This window comes from Melanerpes formicivorus, unplaced genomic scaffold, assembly GCF_026170545.1.
Source record: "Melanerpes formicivorus ecotype bairdi unplaced genomic scaffold, bMelFor1.0.p_v2 SCAF_25, whole genome shotgun sequence".
Taxonomy (NCBI): domain Eukaryota; kingdom Metazoa; phylum Chordata; class Aves; order Piciformes; family Picidae; genus Melanerpes; species Melanerpes formicivorus.
This window is the reverse complement of record NW_027142377.1, coordinates 10,801,871-10,827,758: the sequence shown is the minus strand read 5'-3', so window position 1 is coordinate 10,827,758 and position 25,888 is coordinate 10,801,871. Positions and strand designations below refer to the sequence as shown.

The window sequence follows — 25,888 nt, the reverse complement described above, 5'->3', positions numbered from 1 at the left end:
TATCACAAGTGTGGACAAGAGAAATCACCACGTGGTTGTGCTGAGCTATTTCCCACAGAATATGATTAGATGATTAAAGGCTATGTAATAACCCATGTGCACAGCTGGGGGACGAACTGAATTTACATAGGCAAATCAGGGTAGATCTCCCTCTCTGCTCACTCATGCATACTTTATTTCTGATTATTTTTATTTCAATGTTCTGTTCATCTAGAACACAGATCTGTCTTACTGGAGCTGAGGGTTGTCTTTGTTTGTAGCATAATATGATCAAGCACTATGCAGCAGAATACTGCAGAGAGAATTTCGAAAGCACCAGCTATTCAAAGAGAGTGTCTTACAAGGCTTTTGTTCCCAAGTATGCACAGTGAGATGCAGTGCTTCTCATAGTATCTGAGATGGTTTACTGCTTCAGTTTTTCTTTTAATACCTACCTCTGACTTCTCTTAGTTTGTGGTTGGTTTTTCTAATCAGTGCAGTGTGGCATCCTACCACGAATGAGAATTTACGTCTGCTCAAGCTCTTGATGCAGATTCCTACAGTATCTTGCACTCTGCAGTTTCATAGGAAGAGTCCCAACTGATCAGGATAAAAGCCTCTAATAGCATTTGTACTTTGAGAAAATAATCTGAATTTGGGTTCTTGACTAGTATCTGTGAAAAACCAACCAACCAACCAACCACCACAAAGCGGTTTGTGAGAAACAAATCACAATGCATAAGCAAACAGCACACTGCATTTCTGACCAATTGCTAAGTGAGGAATCAAACCTTGGTAAAGGATAACATTGCATTGCATTGCAAGTGCAGCACAGCTCAGAAAGTGTTTCTGACAAATCTATGTGATGATTGTCTTTTCAGTGTGGGACATTTTCTGTGTGCCATCCTGAACTACACTCAGAATTCTGAGGAGCATATTTAAAAGAGTACACATGGAAGAAAAGAGGCAGGGATCAATTAGTTTGCCAAAGGTCATGGAATAGATAGAAATCCTATACATCAATTTTATACTTTAAATCCAGCATGGAACTTCAGTAGAATAGTGTTATACAATTCATGTTAGATGTTAAACAGACACAGGTAGTCAACACATTGTATGCTGTATCACATTGAAAACAGTATTTTAAAGCAACTTCTGTTCCATGGACCATGCAGGATTTTATCTATAGGACTAATGAAGGGTATTCATGCTACTGTCTCATAGTAGAGCTATTACTATAGATGAGACCAACTCCTAGTGTCACAGACAGCATAATGCTAAAAGGTTTAATAGGCTATTTGGCAGGAGACAGACAGAATAGATTCAGCTGCTAAAACTGTGCCACTGACATTTGGCCCTTGGTTACCAGTGTTCTTATCTTTCCCCACTGGAAAATAAGTGTTGGATGGTGCAAGCTGTCAGTCTCAGGCTGCACTACACCATCCCTACTGCACATAGAACAATTTCTTTCTTTGTCATCTGTTGCTATGAAATGTTTAATTAAATATAGCTTTAGGGCACTAACTAACACATAATAATTATATGCCCTGACTATCCTCCACACCCATCATCTGGAAAATATATAAGAATACATAAAAATGGGTGCACAAAGCATACACATATGAATTCAATAAAGTTCTGAAGTAACCAGGCAGAGAGAACTGCTCTAGAGAATTGCCTAAAGGTGAAATTGTATTTCTTAACAAGTTGGAATTATGCAAGAGTTTTAGTATTCGTTTATGGGTCACATTTTATTTCCAGTCCTACTGATATTTTAAGAAACATGGTACAAATCAGAGAAAGGACATCCAAATAGAATTGTGAAGACACACTGGATATTCCAAAACAGTTAAACAGAAAAACTGGGAGGAAAGAAAAAAAGAAATAAAGAAAGAACAAGAAGAAAGCTGTAAATGATGTAACAGGTACTGTGCTTTTACTGTGCTTTTCCAAGCCAGAAAAAAGCCAGGCAGTTTTTGCCTCCTTCACAATTAATAGGCCAGAGCACTGTTCCCAGAGTTCTCTACTCCCTCAGGAATGCTTATCTAATCCATTTTTAATCCCTCTGTGTCTCACCTGAATGCTCGGAGTAGGAGATGAAATCTTCCACATCTAGGCATCCCACCTTATTCTCTACAGTACTTATGAGAGTAAAGAACTGCATGAACATATATTGCAATGCATGACTAAGGAAAAAACAATCATTCCTGACATGCCATCAACATTACACCCCACCCCAAATCATTATTTATTTGCAATTAACTGGCCTTCTGCAAGGCTTTATAAGGGTTTCATTTACCATATGAATTTGTTTCAGACAAGTCACAGCTTCTGAAGTGAAGCCACATCTCGAACACAGAATTTCCTCCCCCACCCCGCCATGGCCATTATTCCATGCTTCTGTCACTAGCACTGCAAAGCCACTTCTTGCCACAAGATAGTCTCAGTTCTTACAGGTAGCCATGGGTGCTTGTTGTCACGTGGAAGTTCTTTGGAGAAGCATTTAAAACTATGTCCATGTAATACATGCAAGCAAATGATTGGGTGCCGTGACTCTGTTCTCGGCTCTCGGTATTCTTGGGCGCCATCTGCAGGCAATTTATTAATTACTGACACTTCTCATGCCAAAGATGCTCAAATCAAAGCCCAATGCTCACTTCCAAAAGGGATTTCCCTTTCCAGAGGTGAAAGTTATATTCACCCACAACTTCCATCAAAGGTCTAGAACACAGATCCTTTCAGTCTTCCTCCACTCCCACTCGTAGCAGCTAAAGGTGGGTGAGGAAAGCCCACCCAGCAGAGAACACAACACAGGTGGAGAAACCCGTGGTAGCACCTTGGCCTTTCATTAAAAGCCCACGACCTGCAGCCAGCTACCCTGCCTCGTAAACCTTGAGGACAAAATTCAGCAATGTCGATTGCCATATTCAAAGGTTTCCTACCACCACAGCAAATCATCACAGCAGCTGAATGTGACTTTTCGCCTAAGCTACTAAACCCCACAATATATTCTATTTATACTGCTGCTGTTAACCCACTCTAAGTCTCATGTCTAGACAGAAGTTGATCCTAAGCCACAAAATGTTAGCCTTGACTGTGAATATGACTCTAAGTCTACAGTCATTCTTACCAGCAATAAAGACTGTGATTCACCTTCTTAATAAAAGCTAAAAGAGTACTGACCTAAGATCTGGACTCAAAAACTGTGAATCCCCATTTCCTTACAACTCAGAAACACATGGATGTAGGATTCCAGTTTGTGCTTCTTCCTAGTCCAGACATGTTCTCCCTTTGCATAATATGGCACCACTGCCACTCTAGGAAGAACAAACTGTACAGGTCTCATTCAGAAGCCAATAGAATAAATACCTCTAAGAGTCAGACATCCTCATGAGGCTCAGGAGAATCAGGCATTATTAATGTGTGACAAACAGAACCTAAACCTACAAGAGGCAACTTTCCAGAAATGTTTTAGAATGAGAGGACTCAAGCTGTCCCTCTTCAAACAAAACTTCTGCCACATGTTGGCTCTGGAATGAGGAAGACATTAATCTCTGACATTCTTTGCCAATGATGCAGAACTCACTTTGGAAACACTAGCTAATGAAAAATGCAAACCTATTCCTACAACCACAGCTATGAAGATAATTTGAGTATACTCAATGAATGGAAATGAGAAGTATTTTTAATAGCTGGGCTTAGCAGAAGCATGTGTACAGCCATTAAACCCTGCCATACATTTTTTTGCTGAAGGATCAACCCTAAGAATAACTAAAATGACTGCTGTGAGTACATGTGCCACTAATGAGGGCTGTACCAATCCCTATCCATACGGATATCTATGCCCATATTTGGTGCTGAAGGAAAATCCTGAATATAACCTCCCTATTGAAGTATTCCATGAGCAGCTGACAGTTCCCAACTGCACTTCAGATCCCAGCCTGGAACACAACTGTTAGGAGTCAGATTCACATTCATGCAGCGTCACTTATATGCGAGTCTCGTTAAAGAAACAGACCTGCTGCAAACGTTGAGCAAGCCATGGTGCCTCAGCTGCCGTGACACAGCACATTCATTCGGCATCACCCACGTTCAAACAGAGGACATTTAGTAAATCACTAGTCACTCTCTGGGCTCCTGTCCAGTCCAGTTTAAAATATCCCAAAGGACAAAACTATAATCTCCCTTGAACAACACTTCCATAATTTTCACTCTGTTAAAGAATACCTCCTCATAATCAAAATAATTTAACCCAGCTCTTGCAGCCTGCCCTCACAAGGAAGGTACACCAGTCCTTTGGTCATCTTTGTGACCCTTCCCTCGATCTGCTCCAACAGTTTGATGTCCTTCTTGTATTGGGGGCCCCAGAATTGGATGCAGTACTCCAGGTGGGGGGTCTCACAATAGCAGAATAGAGGGAGAGAACCAACTTGCTCATCCTGCTGGTTACACTCCTTTTGATGAAGCCCAGAATATGTTTGTCCTTCTGGGCTGCAAGTGCACATTGACAGCTAACGCTGAGCTTTTTAATCAACCAACACTTCCAAGTCCTTCTCCTCAAGACTGCTCTCAAGCCCTTTTTTTCCCAGACCAGACTTGTGTTTGGGATTACCCTGACCCAGGTGTAGGATCTTGCACTTGTGTTTGCTGAACTTCATGACATTGTCATAGGCCCACCTGTGAGGCCTCTCCAGATCCCTCTGGATGGCATCCCTTCCCTCCAGCATGTCAACCAGACCATACAACTTGATGTCATCTCAAAACCTTCTGAAGGTGTGCTCAATCCCACTATCCATATCACTGACACTGAAAATCACTGGTCCTAGTACCAGCCCCTGAGGGACACTACTCATCACTTGTCTCCATTTGGACATTGAGCTGTTGACCACAACTTTCTGAGTGCGAGCATCCAGCCAGCTCCTTATCCAGCAAGTGGATATATGCAATACACTTTCTTTCTCTGCTCTTTCTGGGTTTGAGTCACCCATTCTCTCACTGACAAAATGTGCAGCAAAAGAAAAGCAACTATTTATGTACCTGATAACGTGAAACTTCCATTTTTATGGAATAATATTGCACATTTGTGGTACAAATCTGCAGGTTTCCACTAGTGTGAGATCCTGGATGCTCTGCCACAAGACATTAAACACCAATTAAGTGGCTTGGATTCCTAACAATGAATTTCTGCCCCATTTGCCAGTTCTGATCTCCCCTTCTTTCCAGAGTGCTCTCATTACAGAGTTCTTTATTTCACCTTCCAGGTGATTCTTAAGTAACTCTTCTTCCCTTTCTGACATTTTTTCACTAACCTTACCACTTCCTCCCCTGATCTAATGAAATCTATTTATCCCTTTTACAGACTCTGAACTCTGCATCTCATTCCAAAGTATCACCTCTGCCAGGACTGATACAAATTCAGCCAACTGTTTGTTTCAAGAGATGAGCTTCAAATGAGGACACAAGAGGTGAAAATTTGAGTATTTGTTCTGAAGCAGAAGCAGAAATGCTTCCCTCAGCATACTGCAGTCTGGGAGGGCTACACAGTGCCACACTGTTAACATCATCATTCTGCTGCTGCCAACTCTACCTATTTTAATAGAACAACACAGAGGAGGAGGTGATGATTTCAATTACCATGCAGCACAAGTGTCCCAATTACAAACAAGCCTTCATTTGCAGGGTGCTATATATAGAACAAAAGACAACCAGTGCTCTGAAGAATTTACTGTCCAAGAGGAGAGACAACATATGTAAATTTTCTGCAGAGGGAGTAATGAGATAATACTATTTGCCAACATGGAAAGTACTAATCATACAGCTGTGATCAAGATTTGTGCAAGCATTGCCGTATGCATTCACATCAGAAATGTTAAAAATCACTACAAATCCAAACAGGTTGGTCCAAAGAATATCATAATATAAAACATTCCATGCAACTCTGACTGCAATGCAACTTTTGAAGATTTAAATGCCTTTTTTTTTTAATATATGAAGTGTGTCAGAGAGACTGTACAGGTTTTTTTTTTCCAGAAAACAGCTAATGGAGAAGAGCAATAAAAGGCTTGTGAAGGAAAACCTGGATCCTTCAGAAGATACTACAAAAATAAATGTTAGCTTGGCCAATCAATATTAATTCATTGGAAATCAGAACTGCAAACAGAGTGCTGTAAAGCCTACAGAGTGTTCATGTTCTGTTACTTATTAAATAGAAAGTAATAGCTCTTAAAACAATCAGTACTGATTTTTCAGCAGTGTTCAAGACATTTCAATAAAAGTCCTCACCTTCAACAGCTTTGATAGTGTATCAACATTGCAAATATATTTATAGAAGCATTGGATGGAAAGTGTCTGAAGGTTGTTTTTTATTATTATTATTATTTTGATTTAATATTTCTCAGCTCCCAAAGGAGGATGAACACAGACACCACCTTCCCCTACTCTGTAATACAGTCAGTTACCCAAACTCTGAGATACATACTGTGATTTCCCCAGAGCCCAGGGAGAAGGTGGCCTGCGTACTGAGATCCCGTTGCTCCTCTGAAGGATGCAAATGTGTGCAGGAACAGCTCTGCTGTTGGCCCAACACAGCCCTCAGCCTGTATTTGTCTGGATCAGATGCCTCCCACTAAGCTCACCACACAAAGACACCTGAACGACTCCTTAAGAATGCTATTCCAGTGTCCAGGAGAACAGTAACGCTAACACTAGGCACCTCATTCAACCTGCTGACCTCTTCCAAAAGACAATAGAGGGAAAGCATCTACTCCAAACAGGAAATTTGGAAAGATGCTTAATTGAAGTACTTTGAAGTAGCCTCTGGCAGCAACAAGGGCAAATACCTACTCTGGGACATGTACCAATATTCTCCCTCCTCTTTCCTCCACCCTTTCTGTAGCCCCTGGGAAATCTCTCTGCACCCACTCCTTACAGTTCCCTTCTGTGCTTTTCTGCCGGTGAACAATCTTGTTACCTAAGCAACTGCAGCTGAGGAGGGAAGCAGGGACACACTTGTGGCCCAGTTGTGTGCTATCAGCAACAGCACTGTTCTGACGCTGCAATGCACTATAGCAGTGGTAGCAGCCTCAGGAAATTAACAGCTGAGTTAGGTGCCTTGAGTTGGGCGTAACCTCCTTATTAGGTGCTGGGGATTTTGTAGCCACCTTATAGTTTTGTTCAAGTATGAATAAAATAATGTAACACTCAAGACTGTCAAAGTAGTTGTTAGGTTATATTCACAAAGCAGGTACATTTAATTCTGGTCCTAATAGAACTCAGAAGTACAAATTGATGGGGAATTAATCTCTGGAATCTGAACAATCCGCTCTAGAAATTCCAGATTATGGCAACATTTTTCTCTCTCCCTTTGTTCTTTTCATTGTGCATTTCAGAGTTCAGAAAACTAACCAGAACAAAAGCATCTATCAATGACCTTTCCAGATCCACTTCAGCATTTGTACTTTGTGTTCCTTTCATCTTTGCTGCCTGCCCCTTGGTATTTGAACAACATCTGGTAAAACGAGAAGGTAGCCTTGGTGCTACAGCCATACAAGAAATAATTGTCTCTGCAAGACATCCAGCAGAGATTCCTTTTCTGATATTGTTTTTGAAACACAATCAGTCAAACCAGCCCACAACTTTTTTTCTTAAATAAAATACCATTCTGCTTATAAAGTTTTGTGTTCCTACAGTATATGAAACATTAGAGGCTGCCTTCCCCCTCCTGCAACGGTTTGTGATCAAAATGACTGTCACTGACCACTTGCTGCCCTGCTGGCTGCTGGTTTTCCTGCATTTGAGCAAAGTGTCATTTTGAACACTAAGCATGAAACTCTCTGCATCTTAACAGATACTAGGGCCAGTCTTCTTAAAGCAAAACACAAAAGACCAGGGATTGCAGACCTAAACAAGTGTAGCTACTACAATACTTCAATACTTCAGTCTTATTTAGCTTTTACCTCAGAAGAAGAAATGCAGTTAGAGGTTCCAGGTACATCAGGAGGTAATGGTGAGATACTGGGAAATTATTTGACCTTTTAGATTTCATATTAATGTGAGCTTCATTGAAAATTAATTTACTCCAGTTTATCAAATCTGTCTTTGGAAGCCACATGCTTGCACTGTATTAATATCTCTTTTAGACTCTGTTAATTTTTGTTGAACATAAAATAGAGAACTGGAGTTTAAGCTTGACAGAACCCAACCACAAAGGCTTAGAAACTAATACTTCATTTTTTGTTCTGTTGTCTTCTGAGAGAACCTACTTCCACCTACAGCTATCCAGCAGAACAGTCAAAGTGAGTATCACTAGAGCAAAACACAGTACAGAATTTATGGCTTACTAAATTCAGTAAGAAGCTTTAATTAATGAAGTCTGGAGCACTGTGACTAGACAGCAGATTCTATCAATTATTTCAAACAGAACTATGTATCAGGATTTCTCAAAATATCTGGAAGTTCCAAAGTCATCTGTCAAAACAATGTTACTACATCTAGGACACAAGTAGCTGTAGCTGGGAGTGCTTTGTTAACTGGTCAGGTACATCCAGCACTGCCTCTTCACCAGCTCTTTCTGACTAATGGCGTCAGCAATGATGAAGATCAGGTGACTGTATACAGAGCATTCAAAACCAGAAGGGAGGCTCACAGGGTCATAACACACAGTGAAGGAAAAGGCATAAGGCCAAACATCCTTAGTGTGACTCATGGATTTGAGTGATGTTACAGAAGAATGAAAATAGAGCACATTTCCCATATTAGGTCACCATGCTAGTATCATTAACTTCTGCCAGTGAAACATTGCTCACAACCACTCTGACTTGTTAATTGGCTGATGGGGATACAACTAACTTAGAATGAAAACCTGAAATAATGGGAAAAGCCTGAAGAAACCACATTAAAAATATTTAACAATTGAATAGCTTAATTTTCCTTAAAAGGTCTTAATGACTATCAGTGATGGCACTCATCACTATAAACCCTTATTAATGTCTATCCATTATCTGTTTATTAATACAAACTCTTTTATACTGATGCCCTGAAACTCTGATTTGCAGTTGGAGAAAGCTCAATCACAACATTTTATTCTGCTTTTGATAACTTCACAAATGACATTCAGTGTTCTTCCTGTTCATACTGGTTGTGGGCTGACAGGTACAAAGAGGTTCTGCCAACATGCACCCAGTGAATGTGCTGGCATAGGACTGTAGTTGGACATCTTCCTTTGCCTATCTCTTAACAATCAGTTTAAGCTGTGTCCCTGTACTGGCTCTTACAATACAATATAGTCCTCAGATCACACAGTCCCCACAGCAATCCACAGAGTAGGCAGACGCATGTAATTGAAGCCTAAATTCATTCAAAGTGGATGTTTGTTGTATTTCAGCAGGATTTGCTAGATTATCTTAAGTTACATTCGGAAAAACAAAACCAGACCAAAGGAAAGCAGAAAAACCTGAAAGACCTGCACTGCACTGAAGGGCAGATGCCATGTATCGAAACTGAGAACAGGCTGGAAAGTGTGTGTATACTGTTACCATACCATAACATTCCAGAGGGCAACACACCAATTTTCCTCTACACAGAGAATATATCCTCAGTTAAACTAACACAAATACACACGCATTCTCACACGGACATATTAAAAGGGGCTGACACTTGACGCCAGAATAACTCTCAGCACTGTTTCTGCATGCCCAGTGTTTACTACAGTTCATACAAAGAGCTGGAAGGCTTCTTCGCTGAACCGCTGTAAAAGCTCCCTCTGTTGTTACACAGCCAAACTACCAGGAAACAGGTTCCATTATCCTCACCTTTTTTATCCTCAAGCGGCAAATTCTCACACATGCCACCCTGGGAGGGGAGAGTCAGCACCATTTTCTGAGATAACTTTCCATGCTTATTTCCTACACGAGCAACTGCTGTCTTGGTTTAGTCCTCCAAGGTACAGAGGGTATCATTTAGGATAACCTGCTCCGATGTACCTAAGAAAAAAACCAACAAACAACACACTAACATTGCAAGCACGGATTCTGCATTGGCTCTCATAAGCTTTGTACTGTTCCTATTAAGCATACTGCATAAACCATTCAATGTTTTTATAGATGGATTATAAATCCTAGAACTGTAAAGAAAAACAGTGTTTAATTAAAAAAACTTAAAGGCCAAAATCCCCACTCGCACTCAAAATCACTTCTGACACCCACAAGAGCAAGAGAATGACAGGGGAAACACAGGCTTATTGGAGTCCAAGGCACGCCCAACAGATGCCAATTACCATCCATTGACCCAGAAAAGCTAATTTTCAGGAATATTATCTTTAAATTTAAGCATTTTTCCTGACTGACCCCAGGCAGATAAGCATTAGTCTATCTGCAGAGTAGTTTGAAGACCTGGCATTTGCTGCCCATGTGGTTTATTGCAGCTGTCTGCCCTTCGCTTGACTTCATGCTGCTTGGAGAACTTCTGCTGCTGTCTGGCATTGTTAAAAAAATGCTCTCTGAAAACTTACAAACCTCACCACAAAGCAGGACTTTGCCAATTTTGGTGTGTTCTAAGCAGTTAGTGGTGAGGCTGCAGGTTACAGGCTCTGCTGGAATCTAGCACAGAGCTTGCAGAGCTGTTTCAGTGGCAGGGTTGCCCCAAGGGCTGTTCAGCACAGACTGAACCTGTGTGTGAGGGCAAGCAGGATGGGCTGTCAAATGTGACACTGTGCCCCCCATCCCTGTGGGAACACTGGAAAACATGAGAATGCACAGTACAGCCCACTGAGGGAGAAGCTTTTGGTTAGTCCACATTACAAACAGAGTCCAAAGTCATTTATAGGCTGCAATGGGAGTTGAATGACAATTTCAGGTTTGAAAGTCTGTTATTAAAGTTTTGCCGTGCTTACTTTTCTTGCTCATTTCCTCATGGAAAATGCCTCAGTTATGTGGGTTTTGTGATCAGATCAGACTAAAGCCAGGATTGTAGCCCACATAAATGAAAGCAGTGGTTTTCTAATCCACTATGGACTGAGATAGCAAATTAATGCTGTGCTAGGGCAGTGTTCCAACAGAAAAAAAAGTAATTATCTGAAACATGAAATACCAAGATTATTATGTATTTGCTTACCTCTCCCTTCCCTCACCATACAACCCCACAATGATCTTTACTGATATCCCTGAATACAGGGGACAAGCTGGTGACATTAAAATCCTTTACTTAAAAAAAAAAATAAACCAACAAACCCTACCACCTATGAAGAGCATTTCTCCTGCTGTAATTATTTTAGAAATCTATGAAATGAGAAAAACAACAACCACTAGAAGAGATAACCTGAAAATTCTTGCTTAAAAATCACCTGAGAACCCCCACGACCTCCTACTGGTGTGACTGGCAAGATGCTGTTGAGATTTTTTAGCAGTTGTACAAAAAGTAATTCCTAATTTCATTCAGACCATGCTTTTTTTCTTTATTAACTGAGCCTATTTTATTTTTTAGTAAGCGAAATCATCTCAAGCAGATGATTAAGAAACACTTTTTGTAGCATTAGTTAAAATTGTCCCATCAGTGCCCACCAAAGTAACTAAACAGGAAGGAAAGACACAATCTCAAACTCTCAGTCCACTGTTGGTGATTGTCTACTCTCACACTCTCCCTCGTTTGTTTTGATGTTTGTTTCTTGATCTGAGAGAGGAAATGTGAGAGTGTTGTCCAATTTTGGCCTAGAAAACCAGCGTTTACAGCTGACAAAGCACTGGTGTATCCGTGGTTCGGGGGAGAGATGTCTGCGGCAAGCAGCTACCCAAATCCAGAGATCTCCACCACAGTATCAACAGTGTCTGTGTTAGTAATTGGCTAATATGCAGAACCTCAATCTACAAGACAAAACCCCAAAGTTTATGTGGCACAAGGAACACATCTAAATGAGAAATATTTGCACACATGGCCTTGCAGCTGAGCTCCACCTTTTCTCTCTTTGCTTCCCTCTGTATCTTGCAGGGGCAATGCAGTTCTTAGCCTTACTCTGCCAAGGATGTACTTTTTCGCCTCTTGCTTTGTTCAGTTCCAGCACCTGTTTGTCTAAACCAGACAGCTAATTTTGGTACTGATCTTGGGGAATCTGCAGGTGGCACAGTTAGGCATTTTCTGCCTCCACAGGACGGTACCAAGGGCAGGGCACCGACTTTACGCTGCGGCGCAGACTTGTGGAGACGCAGCCACCTGAGAGCAACCTCACAGCTATCCCAAGGCCAAAGGCGACCAAAAAAACCCACCCACGGTGCGGGAAAATGTCTGCACAGACACCTACTCAGCACAAGGCCGGCGCGGCCTACGCCCGCCCCTCCCTCAGCGCTGAGGCGAGCAGAGGCACCCCGGCGGCCCGCCTCACGGCCACCGCTCCAGGCGGACCGCAGTGCACATTGGAAGCTGCAGTTCCGCTTCCTCGCCTCGCCGCGCCTGCCTACGCCTCCCATGAGCCCCCGCGGCCGGGACTGCAGCTCCCGACAGGCCCCAGAGCAGCCGGCGGCGGCAGGGTAGCCGGGAGGTGTAGTCCCGCCACGCCTCCAGCCCCTCCTCCGGCGCGGGTGGAAACCCCGTGCAGGCCGGGGCCGCGCTCTTTCGGGGAGCCGCCATTCCGCGAGCAGGTCGTGGGTGAGTCTTCGCTCCGCGGCTGCATGTCTGGCCGCGCCGTCTCCCTCCCCCAGCCCCATCGCGTCTCACTGTTTCTCCACTTCAGGTGCCTGCCTCGCCATGCAGATCTTCGTGAAAACCCTCACTGGGAAAACCATCACCCTCGAGGTGAGTCGCCGCGGATCCCTCCCTGCCCCCTCGGGGACGAGGAAGCGGGCGGGAGCGGTCGCCTGTGCGGGTTTTGCCTGGGGAGTCGCCGACCGTGGTCCCGGAGCTGCAAACCGGCGAGGCCTCGCCGCATCCCGGGCTGGTGGGGTAGTAGGGCCCCGCTTGGTCTCCCTGCGGTTTCCGTGCTGCTGCCGGTCTGCAGGCCGCGGTGCGCTTCTGCTGCACCGAAATAGGATAATGGAGAAGTGCCGACCCTGCTGCTGCCCGGGGTCTTTAGGGGCCCCACTTGCTGGGCCTGCTCAGAACCGACTGCTTCAGCGGGGCCGAAAGGGCCGTGACTGCAGGAGTGGTGTGCTTGGAGCTCCTTGTGGGTCTAAGTGTTTGCTAGGATCATTAAAAGGCAAAGTGGATTTTCACTCTGTTGATTTCTTTCATAATAGGTTGAGCCGTCTGATACTATAGAAAATGTAAAAGCCAAGATCCAGGATAAAGAAGGTAAGCTCAAGATGCAGAGGTTAATTTTTTTTCTGTTTCATTGATGTATTTTGTGCATAGATGTGACGGTCTGCAGCAGCTTACTCTTTGATTGTATGTCACTGTTAGGCATTCCTCCTGATCAGCAGCGACTGATTTTTGCTGGCAAGCAGCTAGAGGATGGACGCACCCTCTCTGACTATAACATTCAAAAAGTGAGTAGGAAAAGCTGAATAGAGCAGTGTAACACTAACTAGATGGCACTCTCAGAGCTTTGTGGATGGGCCTATGAGCTATTTGAAGTGGATTCAACTGAATCAATTGATTCAGGGCTGGGTGGCACTTGTGAGTAGGGGGAAGCATTGATGCCAAGACTAGCACTGAGGTGCTGCAGCTTTGCCTATGGTTTCAGGTTAGAAAAAACCCCAACATTGCTAATAGCTTCCACCTACAGAGCTTCCTGGCAGCTGAGATAAACAGTTTTATTTACAGAGAGTGTAAATGCTACTCTTGTCTTGAGAAAGCATTTATAGAGTCTATTCCATGCATTTTTAAATAGGAATCAACTCTTCACCTTGTGCTGAGACTTCGTGGTGGTGCCAAGAAAAGGAAGAAGAAGTCTTACACTACTCCCAAGAAGAACAAGCATAAGAGAAAGAAGGTTAAGCTTGCTGTGCTGAAGTACTACAAGGTATGTAGAAGTAACTTTAGGAGAAACTTACTAGAAATGTAGCTCTTGCCAGGGGGAATGTGAAGCTAGTAACTAGTCTGCATGGAGCCAGCTGTGTTTATAAAGTCCCACTTCTTAAATAGATGTGAAAGTTGACTGTAAAAATTGGACACTTCCTGAACATTGCCTCAAGAAGTCTGACGTAGTAACTGTAAGAAAAAACACTTTGCCAAAGAAAAATTTACTTAATATTACCCTGGGTGCTAAAGGGTGGAGAATATGTATGTGAGATGTCGTCTCTTTGCCCTTCCCAGGTGGATGAGAACGGCAAGATCAGTCGTCTGCGCCGGGAGTGTCCCTCTGAGGAGTGTGGAGCTGGAGTCTTCATGGCTAGCCACTTCGACAGGCACTACTGTGGCAAGTGCTGTCTGACATACTGCTTCAATAAACCAGAAGACAAGTAAATGTACTAGAAAAATAAAAATCTGAAGTTCTATGTGGTTTAAGGATTTATTTCTCCTTCCTGCAGCACTGTAGTTACTCTCTACTGATAAGAAAAATCTGAAACTGGATGCTGACTGCCAAGGAGTATGAAATACTTAAACTTTAGAACAAGCAGGAGCTGCTTGTGAAGAGTGGATTTGGTTAGTCAGGTCTCCTTCAAAGGAGATAAGGGGTAGCAATGGCAAAGGGAAAATAACATTAATAAACTAGCAAGTAGTTTGTTTGAACATGGGAGAAATAGACAATACAGTACTAATATGGAAAAAACAGAGATCCTGAGTCATGTCTGTGTGTGGGTCAATGCTGGAGAAAGGTGCACTAGAGTCCTACTAACCCTAGAGACTGCATACCCAGAAGCTGTACAGCAGCACTAAGGGGAAGGAAGGGCTCAGCTGTTTGGAACCAATAGTCAACAGAGGTAGTGTAGTTGAGCCCCTGTTCCAGTGAAAGAAGCTGGTTGCTTGACAACATTTAAAAGCAAAACACTGTTACAATCACATGCATGTGCATCTCTGAAAGCTCATTTAATATTAAAAGAGTTCAGCTCCAGCCAGGAAAAGTACCTGTCTTTTAGTGTTAACTTCTTTTAAAATCCTGGATCCCAGGAAGTTGTTGGCTCAACTTCTTCCTCTTCATAACAGATAATTTCATCTCCGATACTGAATTCTATATGCTTGTCCAAACTCAATCCACAATCCATACCAGTTTTTATTACAGGGACATCATCTTTATGATGCTTCAGTGATGATAAAGAGCCTACAAAGAGAAAGTATATCAAATAAAAGGGAGCCCTCTAACTTGGGAGTTTAGAGGTGCTTTGGTTTGCACCTTGTAGCTGCAAAATGAAAGCAAGAAAAATGGAGGAAGTGGGAGCATGTGCAGCTATTGAAAGGCAGACCAGTTTTCTTTAGCAGGGGAATCCTGTGATGTTCCTGCTTTCCCTAACAGTTGCTTAGAAGAAGGTCTGGATAACAGCACAGTGGCACTTTCCAGCTTTTCTCTAGTTGCAGCAATTCCATGTAGTACTGCCTTAGAGTCAGCTGTATACTTTTTGCACTAACTTCCGAGGGAACAGTTAGTGTCTAATGACTGCCAAAGCATTGTTTCTAGCAATTGTACTTACCTTTCCAAATCACATCCCCTTTACGGATTAACTTAAACTTCAGCTTTTTGTCCAGCAGCCCCTTCTGTACTCTGCAGCCAGCTACGGGAATTTTGTTCTTTCCTACTGTTACAGAGAAGGTATCCAGGACAGAAGCTTCCCCTAAAAGAAAAAAAATGAAGCTCTAAGAAGTAGAGGAGAATAACAAACTAGAAATAACAGGAGCAAGCTACACTCCTGCACTTTCCAAACTGTAGAACAGAAGAGAAGCTCCAGAGAAACATCAAAATATTTGTTGCAATAGGAGCACTTAACCAAAGAATAAACTAGTGCCACATTGTGAAGGAAAAAAATTAACACTCAGTGAAGACTCACCTACTGTCTTCTCTACCACAGATGGGGGTAGTCTGCTGTTGAGCTCATCTTTCAAGTCTTCAATAAGTTTGTAGATGATAGTGTGAAGTTTAATTTTTATTCCCTTTTTAGCAGCCATCTTTTTAATACTTTCATTGGCTTTCACACTGAATCCAAATACAACACCTGACAAACAAAACAATCAGTAAGCAATGGTTGCAGGAGGTAACTCCTTAAAACAGTCAGTGAAAGCATCTGCTGGGCCTGTTCTGTCATGCTGAACTTGCAGCCCGGACAGAATTAGTGGTCAGCAAAATCAGCATTTTGACACAGTTTCCCTTCCAAGGAGAGATCATTACCTTCACCCACTATTGCACATCAACTGCTACTTGTGTCACAACAAAGGGGTCAGAGAAGCCCTCAAAGAGAGGGAATGAGACCTACTCATTTCAATCGTTTGTCATAGTTGAAAATGGATTTTTATACACACCATTAAATGCTTCAGCAAGACTTATATCATTCTCGCTGATGTCTCCCATTCCAAAATGAACCACCTCCAATTTACATTCATCATTGGCATCATAGCTATCCAGAATGTTCAGAATAGCTTCAACAGATCCATCCACATCACCTGTGGGTATAAATGAAGTACTCCTTTGTGTACATCAAACACTTAAATAGAACTAAGAGCACGGCAACTCCACACTACAAAAGCCTTATACCATAGTTTTGCTTAGTATGTTAGAACATACCTAACAAGCCTATTCACAAAACAATACAATAGGACCAGTGGCTCCATGTCTGCCATTGCTTACAGGTCAAGGGTACAGTTCTTCAGCCACTGCTGTCCCTGCTTCTATATCCCTGTGAATTCAAACCAGGTTCCTCCTGTTCTCCTTGTTACTGCTACATAACTGTTCTTGTCCTCCATTTCACTGATGAAGTACTGCTGCTCATACAGTCTGTTTTTTAATAGCTATTTTTTAGTTTATATATAGATATACAGATAGGCACTTGTTTGGGCTTTACCTGAGTGTTCCTGGGTATCACAGCACATTAGAGGTTGGAAGGGACCTCAAGAGAGAGAGTCCAAAAAAGTAAAAGGGTAAAAGGGTTGGGCTCCAATTTTCCTGTTGCTCTGGCCCTGCTGGAAGTGCACCCTGGCTTCTGGATATTTCCCGATGCCCATCCTCTTACTCAGAGCAATTCACTAATCTATCCAGTTTTTAAATGACCAAACTTCTGGTAACAGAAATGTTGCTAATAATTTAGAGCTATGCTTCAGATTGAGTATTTGGGAAGCACAAGACCAATGGTGCAGTAAGCAGAATAGCACAGCATACCTTTAACAATTATTGATAGCACATTTTTGTCCATCTCTGTTCTTTCTTTAGGTTTTAAAAACATGATATGCTTGTTGGCCTTATACAGCACTGCCTTCTTCTGTCTCCAGGTTAGGTGGGCTAGATTCTGTTGCTGCTTCTCATATTCCCTCCTGTGTTCCTTTTGCTTTGCTTCAATAACTTCCACATCCTTTTTCATCCTCTCCTGCTGTTCAGCATAGGTTCTCCAAGACATAACTTCATGTGCCCTTTGCTAAGCAGAAAGACAGACATGTCACCTTTTAAAGCACTAGACCATAGCACTAAGTGCCACATCCAATCTCCTCTTGAACACCTCGAGGGATGGTGACTCCACCACCTCCCTGGGCAGCCCATTCCAATGGCCAATGACTCTCTCGGTGAAGAATTTTCTCCTCACCTCGAGCCTAAACTTCCCCTGGCGCAGCTTGAGACTGTGTCCCCTTGTTCTGGTGCTGGTTGCCTGGGAGAAGAGACCAACCCCTTCAGTTCTTTATGTACCTCAGATTCTACTTCAAGGATTTCGTCTCCTGCTGAAGGGACTTCCTTCCAGCCCATGATTTCCACTGGGATGCCTGGAGAGGCTTCTTCTACAGCTTTGCCATTCTCGTCAAACATGAAACGCACTTTTGCCCAGGTCTTTCCTGCAACCAGGACACAGCCTTTTCTCAGAGTCCCTCTTTGGATGATGGCTGTGGTAACCGGACTAGCGAAGAGCAAAGAAGAAAAACAACAGAAAAAATTGAAATGACTCTTCTCCCCATTTTCACTGTTAGTGTAGCTAAGTAAACACAAAACAGAATGCACTTGTGATCAATCACGGCTAGAATCTCTGACACATTTTATTAGAGCACTAACAAAAGCTTTAATGTGACCTGCAAAAAGTCCCAAACCTGTGCTCATTTCTGCAGATCAATACAAAACTTGGCATTTGTGAAATCAGACACTGAATGATCTGACACAGACTCCCTCACCAAAAAAATAACCCCCAAACCCAAGTAACTTTCTAGAATTCAGTTAGTGCATGTTTAAAGAGGGCAGAATACACCTTTAGAGAAAGCATGCAAAACAATGGAAGTATTTTAAAGGGTAAAATACCATGTTACACACAATTTGCCAAACACTGTGTATGCTCTACTGACTAGTTGGCTACAGAGGCTGTGAATCTCCCCTCCCTAGAGGTTCAAAGCCAGGCTGGATGAGGCCTTGAGCAACCTGGTCTAATGGAAGGTGTCCCAGCCCACGGCAAGGATGTTGCAACTAGATGACCTTTAAGGTCTGTTCCAACCCAAACCATTATATGATTCTATGACTATTAACCATCATTCCTGCTTTTCAATGTCATCTAAAATTACATCTGTTCTAGCATGTCGAAGTCCTTCCTGGGATTACAGTATTTCATTTCAGTGATATGATGAATTTTGCCTTATCAGTTTAGAACTTTTTTTCCCCCATCTCTCATGCTGTAGAATAACTTTTCAATTATTTAGTTACAAAACACTGCAAAGAAACTGTTACTGGTTTATCCAACAAGTACAAAAAAGTTCAGTGTTAAGTACTGAGGTACAGAGCACAAAAACCTAAGTATCTCTGTATTGTTACAAATTGTTTAGTTGAAGGTGTGAAGACTGCAGATCACTTACCCTTTCCCCTTGTCTTTGCGAGACTCAATCACAGTACCTTCTACCAGACCTGTGGGATCTGCCTTCAATTCTAACATCTCTGCTAAAGCAACAGTTGCTTCTGCCAAAACCATCAAGTTTTCACCCTGTATAAAACCACAAACATACACACAAAGTAGAATAAAAAAATCAAACCCAAACCAACATCCAACAAGACACCTGAACAGGCAGACTGGGACCTGATGACACGTACCACCCTCTCAAGACTCCACACTACATCAGAGAGACCAAAACTGTTGAACTTGTTTGATTTTCTGCTTGTTTTGTTCTTACTCTAATCACATTTTGTTTTTGAGAACAGATCCAATGAAGCAGCTGTCACTCAGCAGATCCCGCTCTGCAGGAATTAGGACAACGTGTGCCACCTAAGTGAGTGGAGAAGCCATTTTTAAATGTGCCTATTTGAAGTGTAAGGGCATGACTTGAAAAGGTCCTAAAATTGTCTGAAATCTTAGGAAATTACTTGGAACACACTGAGAAAGACAGCAATAAGGCTAAGATACTGCTCCATCAGTTTGGACAAAGCTACTCTGGCCACCCACCACAAAACTAAGTTTCAGATTTTAATTCAGTTTTTAGCTATCAATTGTTTGCAAGGAGAAGATGATAACTCTTTTAGACCATTACAAAGCTATGTTCCTGTGGTTAGTCATGTGTCAGGAAATACTTCTTTACCCTTGCTTTGATTTTTGTCTTAATGCATAGCATTATCACCAACTTTGATTTTGCACTGATTTCATACAATGAGGAGAGAGAGATTCCGATTAACCTGACAAACATCCACCAAACTTCTGCACAAGAAGAAAATGGTGCAGTTGGTCAGTGAAGGCCTGAGCCTCCAAATACAACAGCAGTTTGTTCCATGTAATTCAGGTGATAGCTAGCAGCAGTTAGCTTATGATAAGGTGTCAAGTACTAGGAAAATAAGCATCTTATTTTCCAGCTGCCAAACAAAAATGCTACTCTATGCACATGTTAAACACCCCTGACGCCATAATGTTTCTACCAAACCTTTACCTTGAGTGCAGAAATATTTACAGCTTGAACATCACCACCAAACTCTTCACACACCACATCGTGAGCCAGCAATTCCTTCTTTACTCTTTCAGGATCGGCCTCAGGTTTGTCACATTTATTAATGGCAATGATAAGGGGAACTAAAAAGACAGCAAACTCATTACTAACCCAAACAAAATTTGCTTCTACCTGCACAACATAAATGAAAGATCAGAGCATGTTATAACCACTGAGAACAAATCATCTCACTTGGTGCCTATCCTCTGCCGTTTGAGGCCTGAGCTACCATGAGTAAGCCGGAGGAGTTACCCTGGCAGGGAAAGGAAAAATCCCACAGGGAAAAATCTTCCACATATACCCTAGGAGTGCTTCTTAGGCAAATCTTAAAGCTCTGTAAAACTGTCACTGTTTTAACATCTTTATGTATTACTACAATATTCATTAGGTTTTCAAACACCTTTCTTAGGAAGAAGGAACAGGACTATGACAGTTATTTCCCAAGTTCTCTGGATTGCAGTTCAAGGAGGGTTTTGAGAAGCTAGTTAAGAGTCTGCAAAGCACCCATTAATTAACTGCATAGTAACACATATCTGGTCTATTAAACTTTGTGTACTGGGCTTGCCACTCATTGTAGTACTTACAAGTTGAACACCGTACCTCCTGCATTTTTAGCATGCTGAATGGACTCTATAGTTTGCTGCATTACTCCATCCTCTGCTGCTACAACCAGTATGACAATGTCAGTAACGTGAGTGCCTCTTGCTCGCATGGCTGAAAAAGCTGCATGTCCAGGTGTATCAAGAAAAGTTATCTTTTCCCCCGAAGGCAAACACACTGCAAACACATACAGACAGTGGGTCTGAAAAGCTGCATTTCACAAAGCTTTATTTAACCTGTTGCAAATAAAGCACCACTCCTTTGAGGGCTTTTTAAATAGCAACTACAATGTATTTTAGGGAGACAGATAACTGTTGTCATGGTGCATTTAACCAAAGTGCTTTTAACTCCTCAGAAAAGTGTCCTGGGGTCTTTCATAATCCAAAACAGTCTAAATAGAATCTTAACTGTGCAGACTGCAAAGTTCCATTCACGTAGTTATGACAGTTATCACAAGTTATTATTTCCTTTGTCACTGCTTAGACAAAAGCTGTTCATATTGTAACATTTTTCCCCAGTGAACTGGCAGCAAATCAGTCCATTATAGAAGCTGGAGACTGAACTGCTTTATACACAAGCACATACACTTGAATCATACCAAGAAAAGCACCGATGTGCTGTGTAATGCCTCCTGCCTCCATCGATGCCACCTGAGTTTTGCGCAGACTGTCAAGTAAGGTTGTTTTGCCATGATCAACGTGGCCCAAGATGGTAACAACTGGGGGCCTTGGGGTGAGCACTGCTGGGTCTGCAGGGGGTCTGCAATAGAAACAATAACATGCTTTGTAATATTGAAGGGTTCTTTGCGTGCCCACTATGGCTATGAAGATTCATCTACCAGAACCTGGTGATGAACAAGTGAGGTTTAACTTCTCCTGACTGTGATCACAAATCATAGGTACACCACACAGCCCTCTTAGTACTCTGTCTTAATTGCTGCATCAATTAATACAGTATAGCAAAGAAAAAATGGCTTTTCTTCAGAAAACATCATACAAAAAGCTCCCCTAAAACAAATCAAATCTGAGTATCAGTTTTATGGTCAAAGAAATCGAAATAGGGAAGGTGACCTTTTAAATGTTATCAGATTGTGATTATACTGTGACTAGGTTGGACTCAATTACCTTAAAGATCTTTCCCAGTCTAAATGACTCTGTATCACCATACCACAAAAGAAAATACAGTATATGAAAACCCAGAAAGAAACAGGGTAAGAAGAGCCAACTTACCTTCTCACAGCATCTGTGTTCTCTCTTTCTTTTTCCTCTTTCAGTTTTGCTGATTTATACTTCATTCCTGATTTTTTAACAATTAGCTTGATATGGTCTTCATATAGGATGGAATCTGGTTCTAGTGAATCAAGGTCAACATCTGTGTACAGGAGCGCTTCATAAATATGATCTGAAAAGGTGAAGGCATTTAAGAATTATGTCCACAAAAATATGGGGCAAAAATCCACCCACTTCATACATTTAAGATCTTTTCATTAAAAGTTTGTATCTTGCTAATGTTTCATTCACAGCACATTTTCCCTTCAGTTAGATTGATCTAGAAGTTCCTGTTACACTACAGACTCGCACAGAACTTAATTCAGAATGGTTTACTGCCTCATTTAGATGTTACAATCTGATTTTCATTCAGGTTTTCATAGCATACTGAAACCCATCTAAACTAAATAGCCAAAGAGGAAGGAGAGAGAGGCAACAGACACAGTTATCCTTTCTTCAACAGTAAAAATATAGGACATATTGCAGTAGTCAGAAATGTTACATGCTGATTGAAGTACCATTACACATGTATTTCAGAAATGTACAAACCTTTCTGCTTCTCTCCTCAATATTGAGAGGAAGTTTGCCAGAAGATGGATTAAAAGATTTGGGGGATTACTATTATACAGGTATGGGATTATTTCCAGAACCAATAGTCACAACATGCTAATGACCCTCCGAAAACATCACTGATGACTGGTCAAGCTGAGCCACTATACAACCAGGAATGGTTCATGGGGTTAAAAGCACAAACCTGCTTCTGTAACCCAGGTGTTAGGCTAGCCACCTAAAGAGGGGACTGTCTGCACCAAGTCCTGCCTGCTCTCAGTTAATCAAGTAACTGTTAAAATGAAATATACACTGCTCCTGAATCCAAGATTCCTGATTCCAGGTGAGTATCTAAGGGTTGGGTTATGGGCTGAAGCTCTTTTGTGTCTTCTCTTTTTAGCCATGGGTTCTTTACACACAGGGTTTCAGGATGCAATGTTTTTTCCTTCCAGTCATCAAGAGCCTACGTGTATTTGAATCCTTTCTGCTGGAGACAGAACAGACTCCTGGCTTCTTCACATTAAAGCGTTTTGACTAGCAATTTGGATGGCCCAGGTTTTTTTCTCTTCAGTCTGCCCTTGTGTCTACAAACATTTTCTTCACCAACCTTGCCAAGGGTGTGATTAGCAGCCACTAATGTCATTGTAGACATCTTGGCCTCTACCACTCCTGAAAGTGGCGTGATGAATTGGAACTGTTGTGTTTCGTTCAATCTCAACAGAGCAGGCTCTCACCTATGTCTTTACCCATAGCTTGTGCAAGCTCTTCAATAGTCATCTTCTGCCTTATCTCCACTTCACCTTTTGTCAGTGGCACCTTCTTTTTCTTCCTTTTTGTCTCCTACATGGAATTAGACACGTATTTAGGAACGCACAGCTGGCATAAACTCAGAAATAATAAGAACAATATTAAAAAGACAACGGTCTGAAGTCATATGATGTAAACACTTCTTTTTCACTATAGTCCTGACATACTGAGTATCTGAACACGTATCATACTACACAATATCTTCTCACTTTTAATTGTTTAAAACACAGGGTGGGAATCAACCATTTTTCATTTTTGTTTATAATCATTTCTTCATGCCTCTGCAAGATTCATGATGCTGCTGGTTTAAGTGCCTTAGGTCAACATTTGAGAGGGAATCACAAGAGGTGACACAATAGGGCTTACATTAAGTACATTCTGTCTTATAAATTTATACTGACTTCTCTATACTAATTAGTAAAGTTTCCCCTTCCCCCCCCCCCCCCCCCAATTAAAATTCTCAAATTGATCTCTTGCACCTGGACATTTCACATGAAACCATAAATGACTGGGCTTTGTTAATTACCTCCTTTGTAGCTAGATGTCTGCATTGTGGTAAGGCAACACTGATTAGCTTGCCACTTTGCCATAACTGTGGGTACAGAACAGACCACAGGACAGGACATGCAGATGACTGCACAGGCTTCCATTGTGCTCTGTAAAGTTTTTTGTAGGAAAGAGTGTGCAGTTGCCGGTAAGCACCATGTAACTGGACCAGATCTTCCAACTTTAGTATCAACCTTCGATTCATTTCCTCACTGAAAACACAAACAACACATTGAAACCAGTCTCAAAGCTGAAAGATACTCTTTCCTACAACAGGGACAGGAACATAAGGCACAAACGTTATATTTCAAAGCAGACTTTTTAATGCTGAGAAAATTGAGCTACCTAGGAACTGTTCCAGTTTTACAGTTTCCTTCAGCGCTCCACCTTTCTCCACTATCTTAATGCAGATCCCATAGTGCCACAACTTCCAATTTTTCACCTATTTCCAACGATTTTTCATACAAACCACCAAAATCCCTACTTCATGTTAACACCACGTAAGGATTCCTCATGAATTCAATACGAGGGACTCCTCGCTTGCACTCCTCATGCTGTACTAACAGTTAACCAGCTGCACCCAACTGCTCCAAGCCAGTGTAACATGTTTGCAAAACGTCTCTGACATGAGCTATGCCACCACTACAATACCGTAGCACCAGCATTACTAGTGCTGCCACATGGACATGGACATTCTTTGAAGCTGAGCCCTGGCTTAAACATTGTGCTTTCCAAGAGGCATCTTGTAAGATCATCCCACATCTTGTTTTAACCATCGTAGCTTTGGTTTCAGTGATGTTGCTAATTGTCCTGCACAGTCTCCCATTTCAGCTTCTCTGCTTGTTCAGTTGCCTAGTTTGTCACTCTGCTGATGCCATTCTCTGTACCTCCTTATTGCAATTCTTTATATTTTCAAATAGACACATTTTGAAAAAATCGTGCAAGCAACACGAGTCTTGGAAGGTGGCATGGAGCTGGAGGCCTTGTGTCCTCTAGTAGGGGGGGAAAGAAAAAACCTATGTCTTCTCTCGAAGCCGCCTTTCTGTCGTCTTCCAAGCAGCTCTGAATGAGTGAAATGCTACCAGTACCTACTCGGAACGGCTCCCGTTCCTTTAGAGCCCTCTCGTATCCAGACGCGGGCAGGAAGCGGGCAGATGACATACACCCACACCAACCGGGCTGCTGCTGCCTTTGTTTCTTTTCCCCTCTACAGAAAAATTAACGGAGTGTAAGCGGTAAAACTGAGAAACCTGTGACTCTGCATACACCAAACACTAACACAAGGCCCAGCTGCGAGAGGAGCAATCCATGCTAAGGGGCTAACTACCAGGGCCCCTGGCTCACAGTGTCCGGACAGGCACACGCCTCTAGCCCACACTACTCTCACGCTCCTCGGTTTGGCTGCTGCTGCAGAGCAGCCACCAGCCCGCACAGACCCTTCGCCTAACGAACCGCACTGCCCCGCAGCGAGACGGACAACCACGCTCAGCTGTCTCAGAAACAGCCTCAGGTCGCTGCGAGCGGGGCTGCTGCGAGCGGGGCTGCACCGCACCGAGGCCGTCAAGCCCCCGAGATCCGCCAGCCGCAGCCCTCCCCGCGGCCGCAGCCCTTCCATACCATTCCCTCGCCGTCCCCCGCTCCGGGACAGCGCTGGCCGACCTGCCCTGGCGCCCACCGTCACAGACCAGAGGAGGGTACCCAACTCCCACCTGTGCCGGACACCGGGCAAGCGGCTACTGCGCGGGCGCCGAGACACACAGGGCACTGCGCCGGCGCAGCGGCGGCCCCTGGGCAGGGGCGGGACATCCCCTCAGAGGAGGCGGGGCATCCATCCCCTCAGAGGAGGCGGGGCATCCATCCCCTCAGAGGAGGCGGGACAGACATCCCCTCAGAGGAGGCGGGACAGACATCCCCTCAGAGGAGGCGGGGCATCCATCCCCTCAGAGGAGGCGGGACATCCATCCCCTCAGAGGAGGCGGGACAGACATCCCCTCAGAGGAGGCGGGGCATCCATCCCCTCAGAGGAGGCGGGACAGACATCCCCTCAGAGGAGGCGGGACAGACATCCCCTCAGAGGAGGCGGGGCATCCATCCCCTCAGAGGAGGCGGGGCATCCATCCCCTCAGAGGAGGCGGGGC

General features: G+C 43.0%; 2 protein-coding genes across 3 annotated transcripts; one reads left to right on the top strand and one right to left on the bottom strand.

Moving 5' to 3' along the window:
* The first annotated feature begins 12,535 nt into the window (after positions 1–12,535).
* RPS27A (ribosomal protein S27a) lies at positions 12,536–14,399 on the top strand. The gene is made up of 6 exons (XM_068153302.1): positions 12,536–12,612; positions 12,698–12,759; positions 13,200–13,254; positions 13,363–13,448; positions 13,793–13,924; positions 14,218–14,399. Exons 2-6 carry the CDS (start codon positions 12,712–12,714, stop codon positions 14,365–14,367), a joined length of 471 nt encoding a protein of 156 aa, XP_068009403.1. The 5' UTR covers positions 12,536–12,612; positions 12,698–12,711; the 3' UTR covers positions 14,368–14,399.
* Positions 14,400–14,906: 507 nt separating this feature from the next.
* MTIF2 (mitochondrial translational initiation factor 2) lies at positions 14,907–25,531 on the bottom strand. 2 transcript variants are annotated; one of them, XM_068153301.1, is made up of 14 exons: positions 25,460–25,531; positions 23,731–23,962; positions 23,132–23,237; positions 21,810–21,981; positions 21,179–21,339; positions 20,581–20,757; positions 19,924–20,063; positions 18,868–18,992; positions 17,726–17,930; positions 17,207–17,459; positions 16,354–16,494; positions 15,885–16,049; positions 15,531–15,671; positions 14,907–15,163 (listed from the first exon to the last, which is right to left on the bottom strand). In XM_068153301.1, exons 2-14 carry the CDS (start codon positions 23,953–23,955, stop codon positions 14,994–14,996), a joined length of 2,181 nt encoding a protein of 726 aa, XP_068009402.1. In that variant the 5' UTR covers positions 23,956–23,962; positions 25,460–25,531; the 3' UTR covers positions 14,907–14,993. The 2 variants fall into 2 exon arrangements, with proteins under 2 accessions (XP_068009402.1, XP_068009401.1); XM_068153300.1 differs by having other exon boundaries at positions 25,368–25,501.
* Positions 25,532–25,888: the final 357 nt, after the last annotated feature.

Excerpts from the sequence above, each read along its gene's own strand:
- RPS27A (XM_068153302.1), top strand. The coding sequence starts at position 12,712 with ATGCAGATCTTCGTGAAAACCCTCACTGGGAAAACCATCACCCTCGAG. Across the intron at positions 12,760-13,199 it reads GGAAAACCATCACCCTCGAG|GTTGAGCCGTCTGATACTAT; the intron begins GTGAGTCGCCGC and ends CTTTCATAATAG. Across the intron at positions 13,255-13,362 it reads CAAGATCCAGGATAAAGAAG|GCATTCCTCCTGATCAGCAG; the intron begins GTAAGCTCAAGA and ends TGTCACTGTTAG.
- MTIF2 (XM_068153301.1), bottom strand. The coding sequence starts at position 23,955 with ATGAATCGAAGGTTGATACTAAAGTTGGAAGATCTGGTCCAGTTACAT. Across the intron at positions 17,931-18,867 it reads CGCAAAGACAAGGGGAAAGG|TCCGGTTACCACAGCCATCA; the intron begins GTAAGTGATCTG and ends GCTCTTCGCTAG. Across the intron at positions 15,672-15,884 it reads TGTGGTAGAGAAGACAGTAG|GGGAAGCTTCTGTCCTGGAT; the intron begins GTGAGTCTTCAC and ends TTTTTCTTTTAG.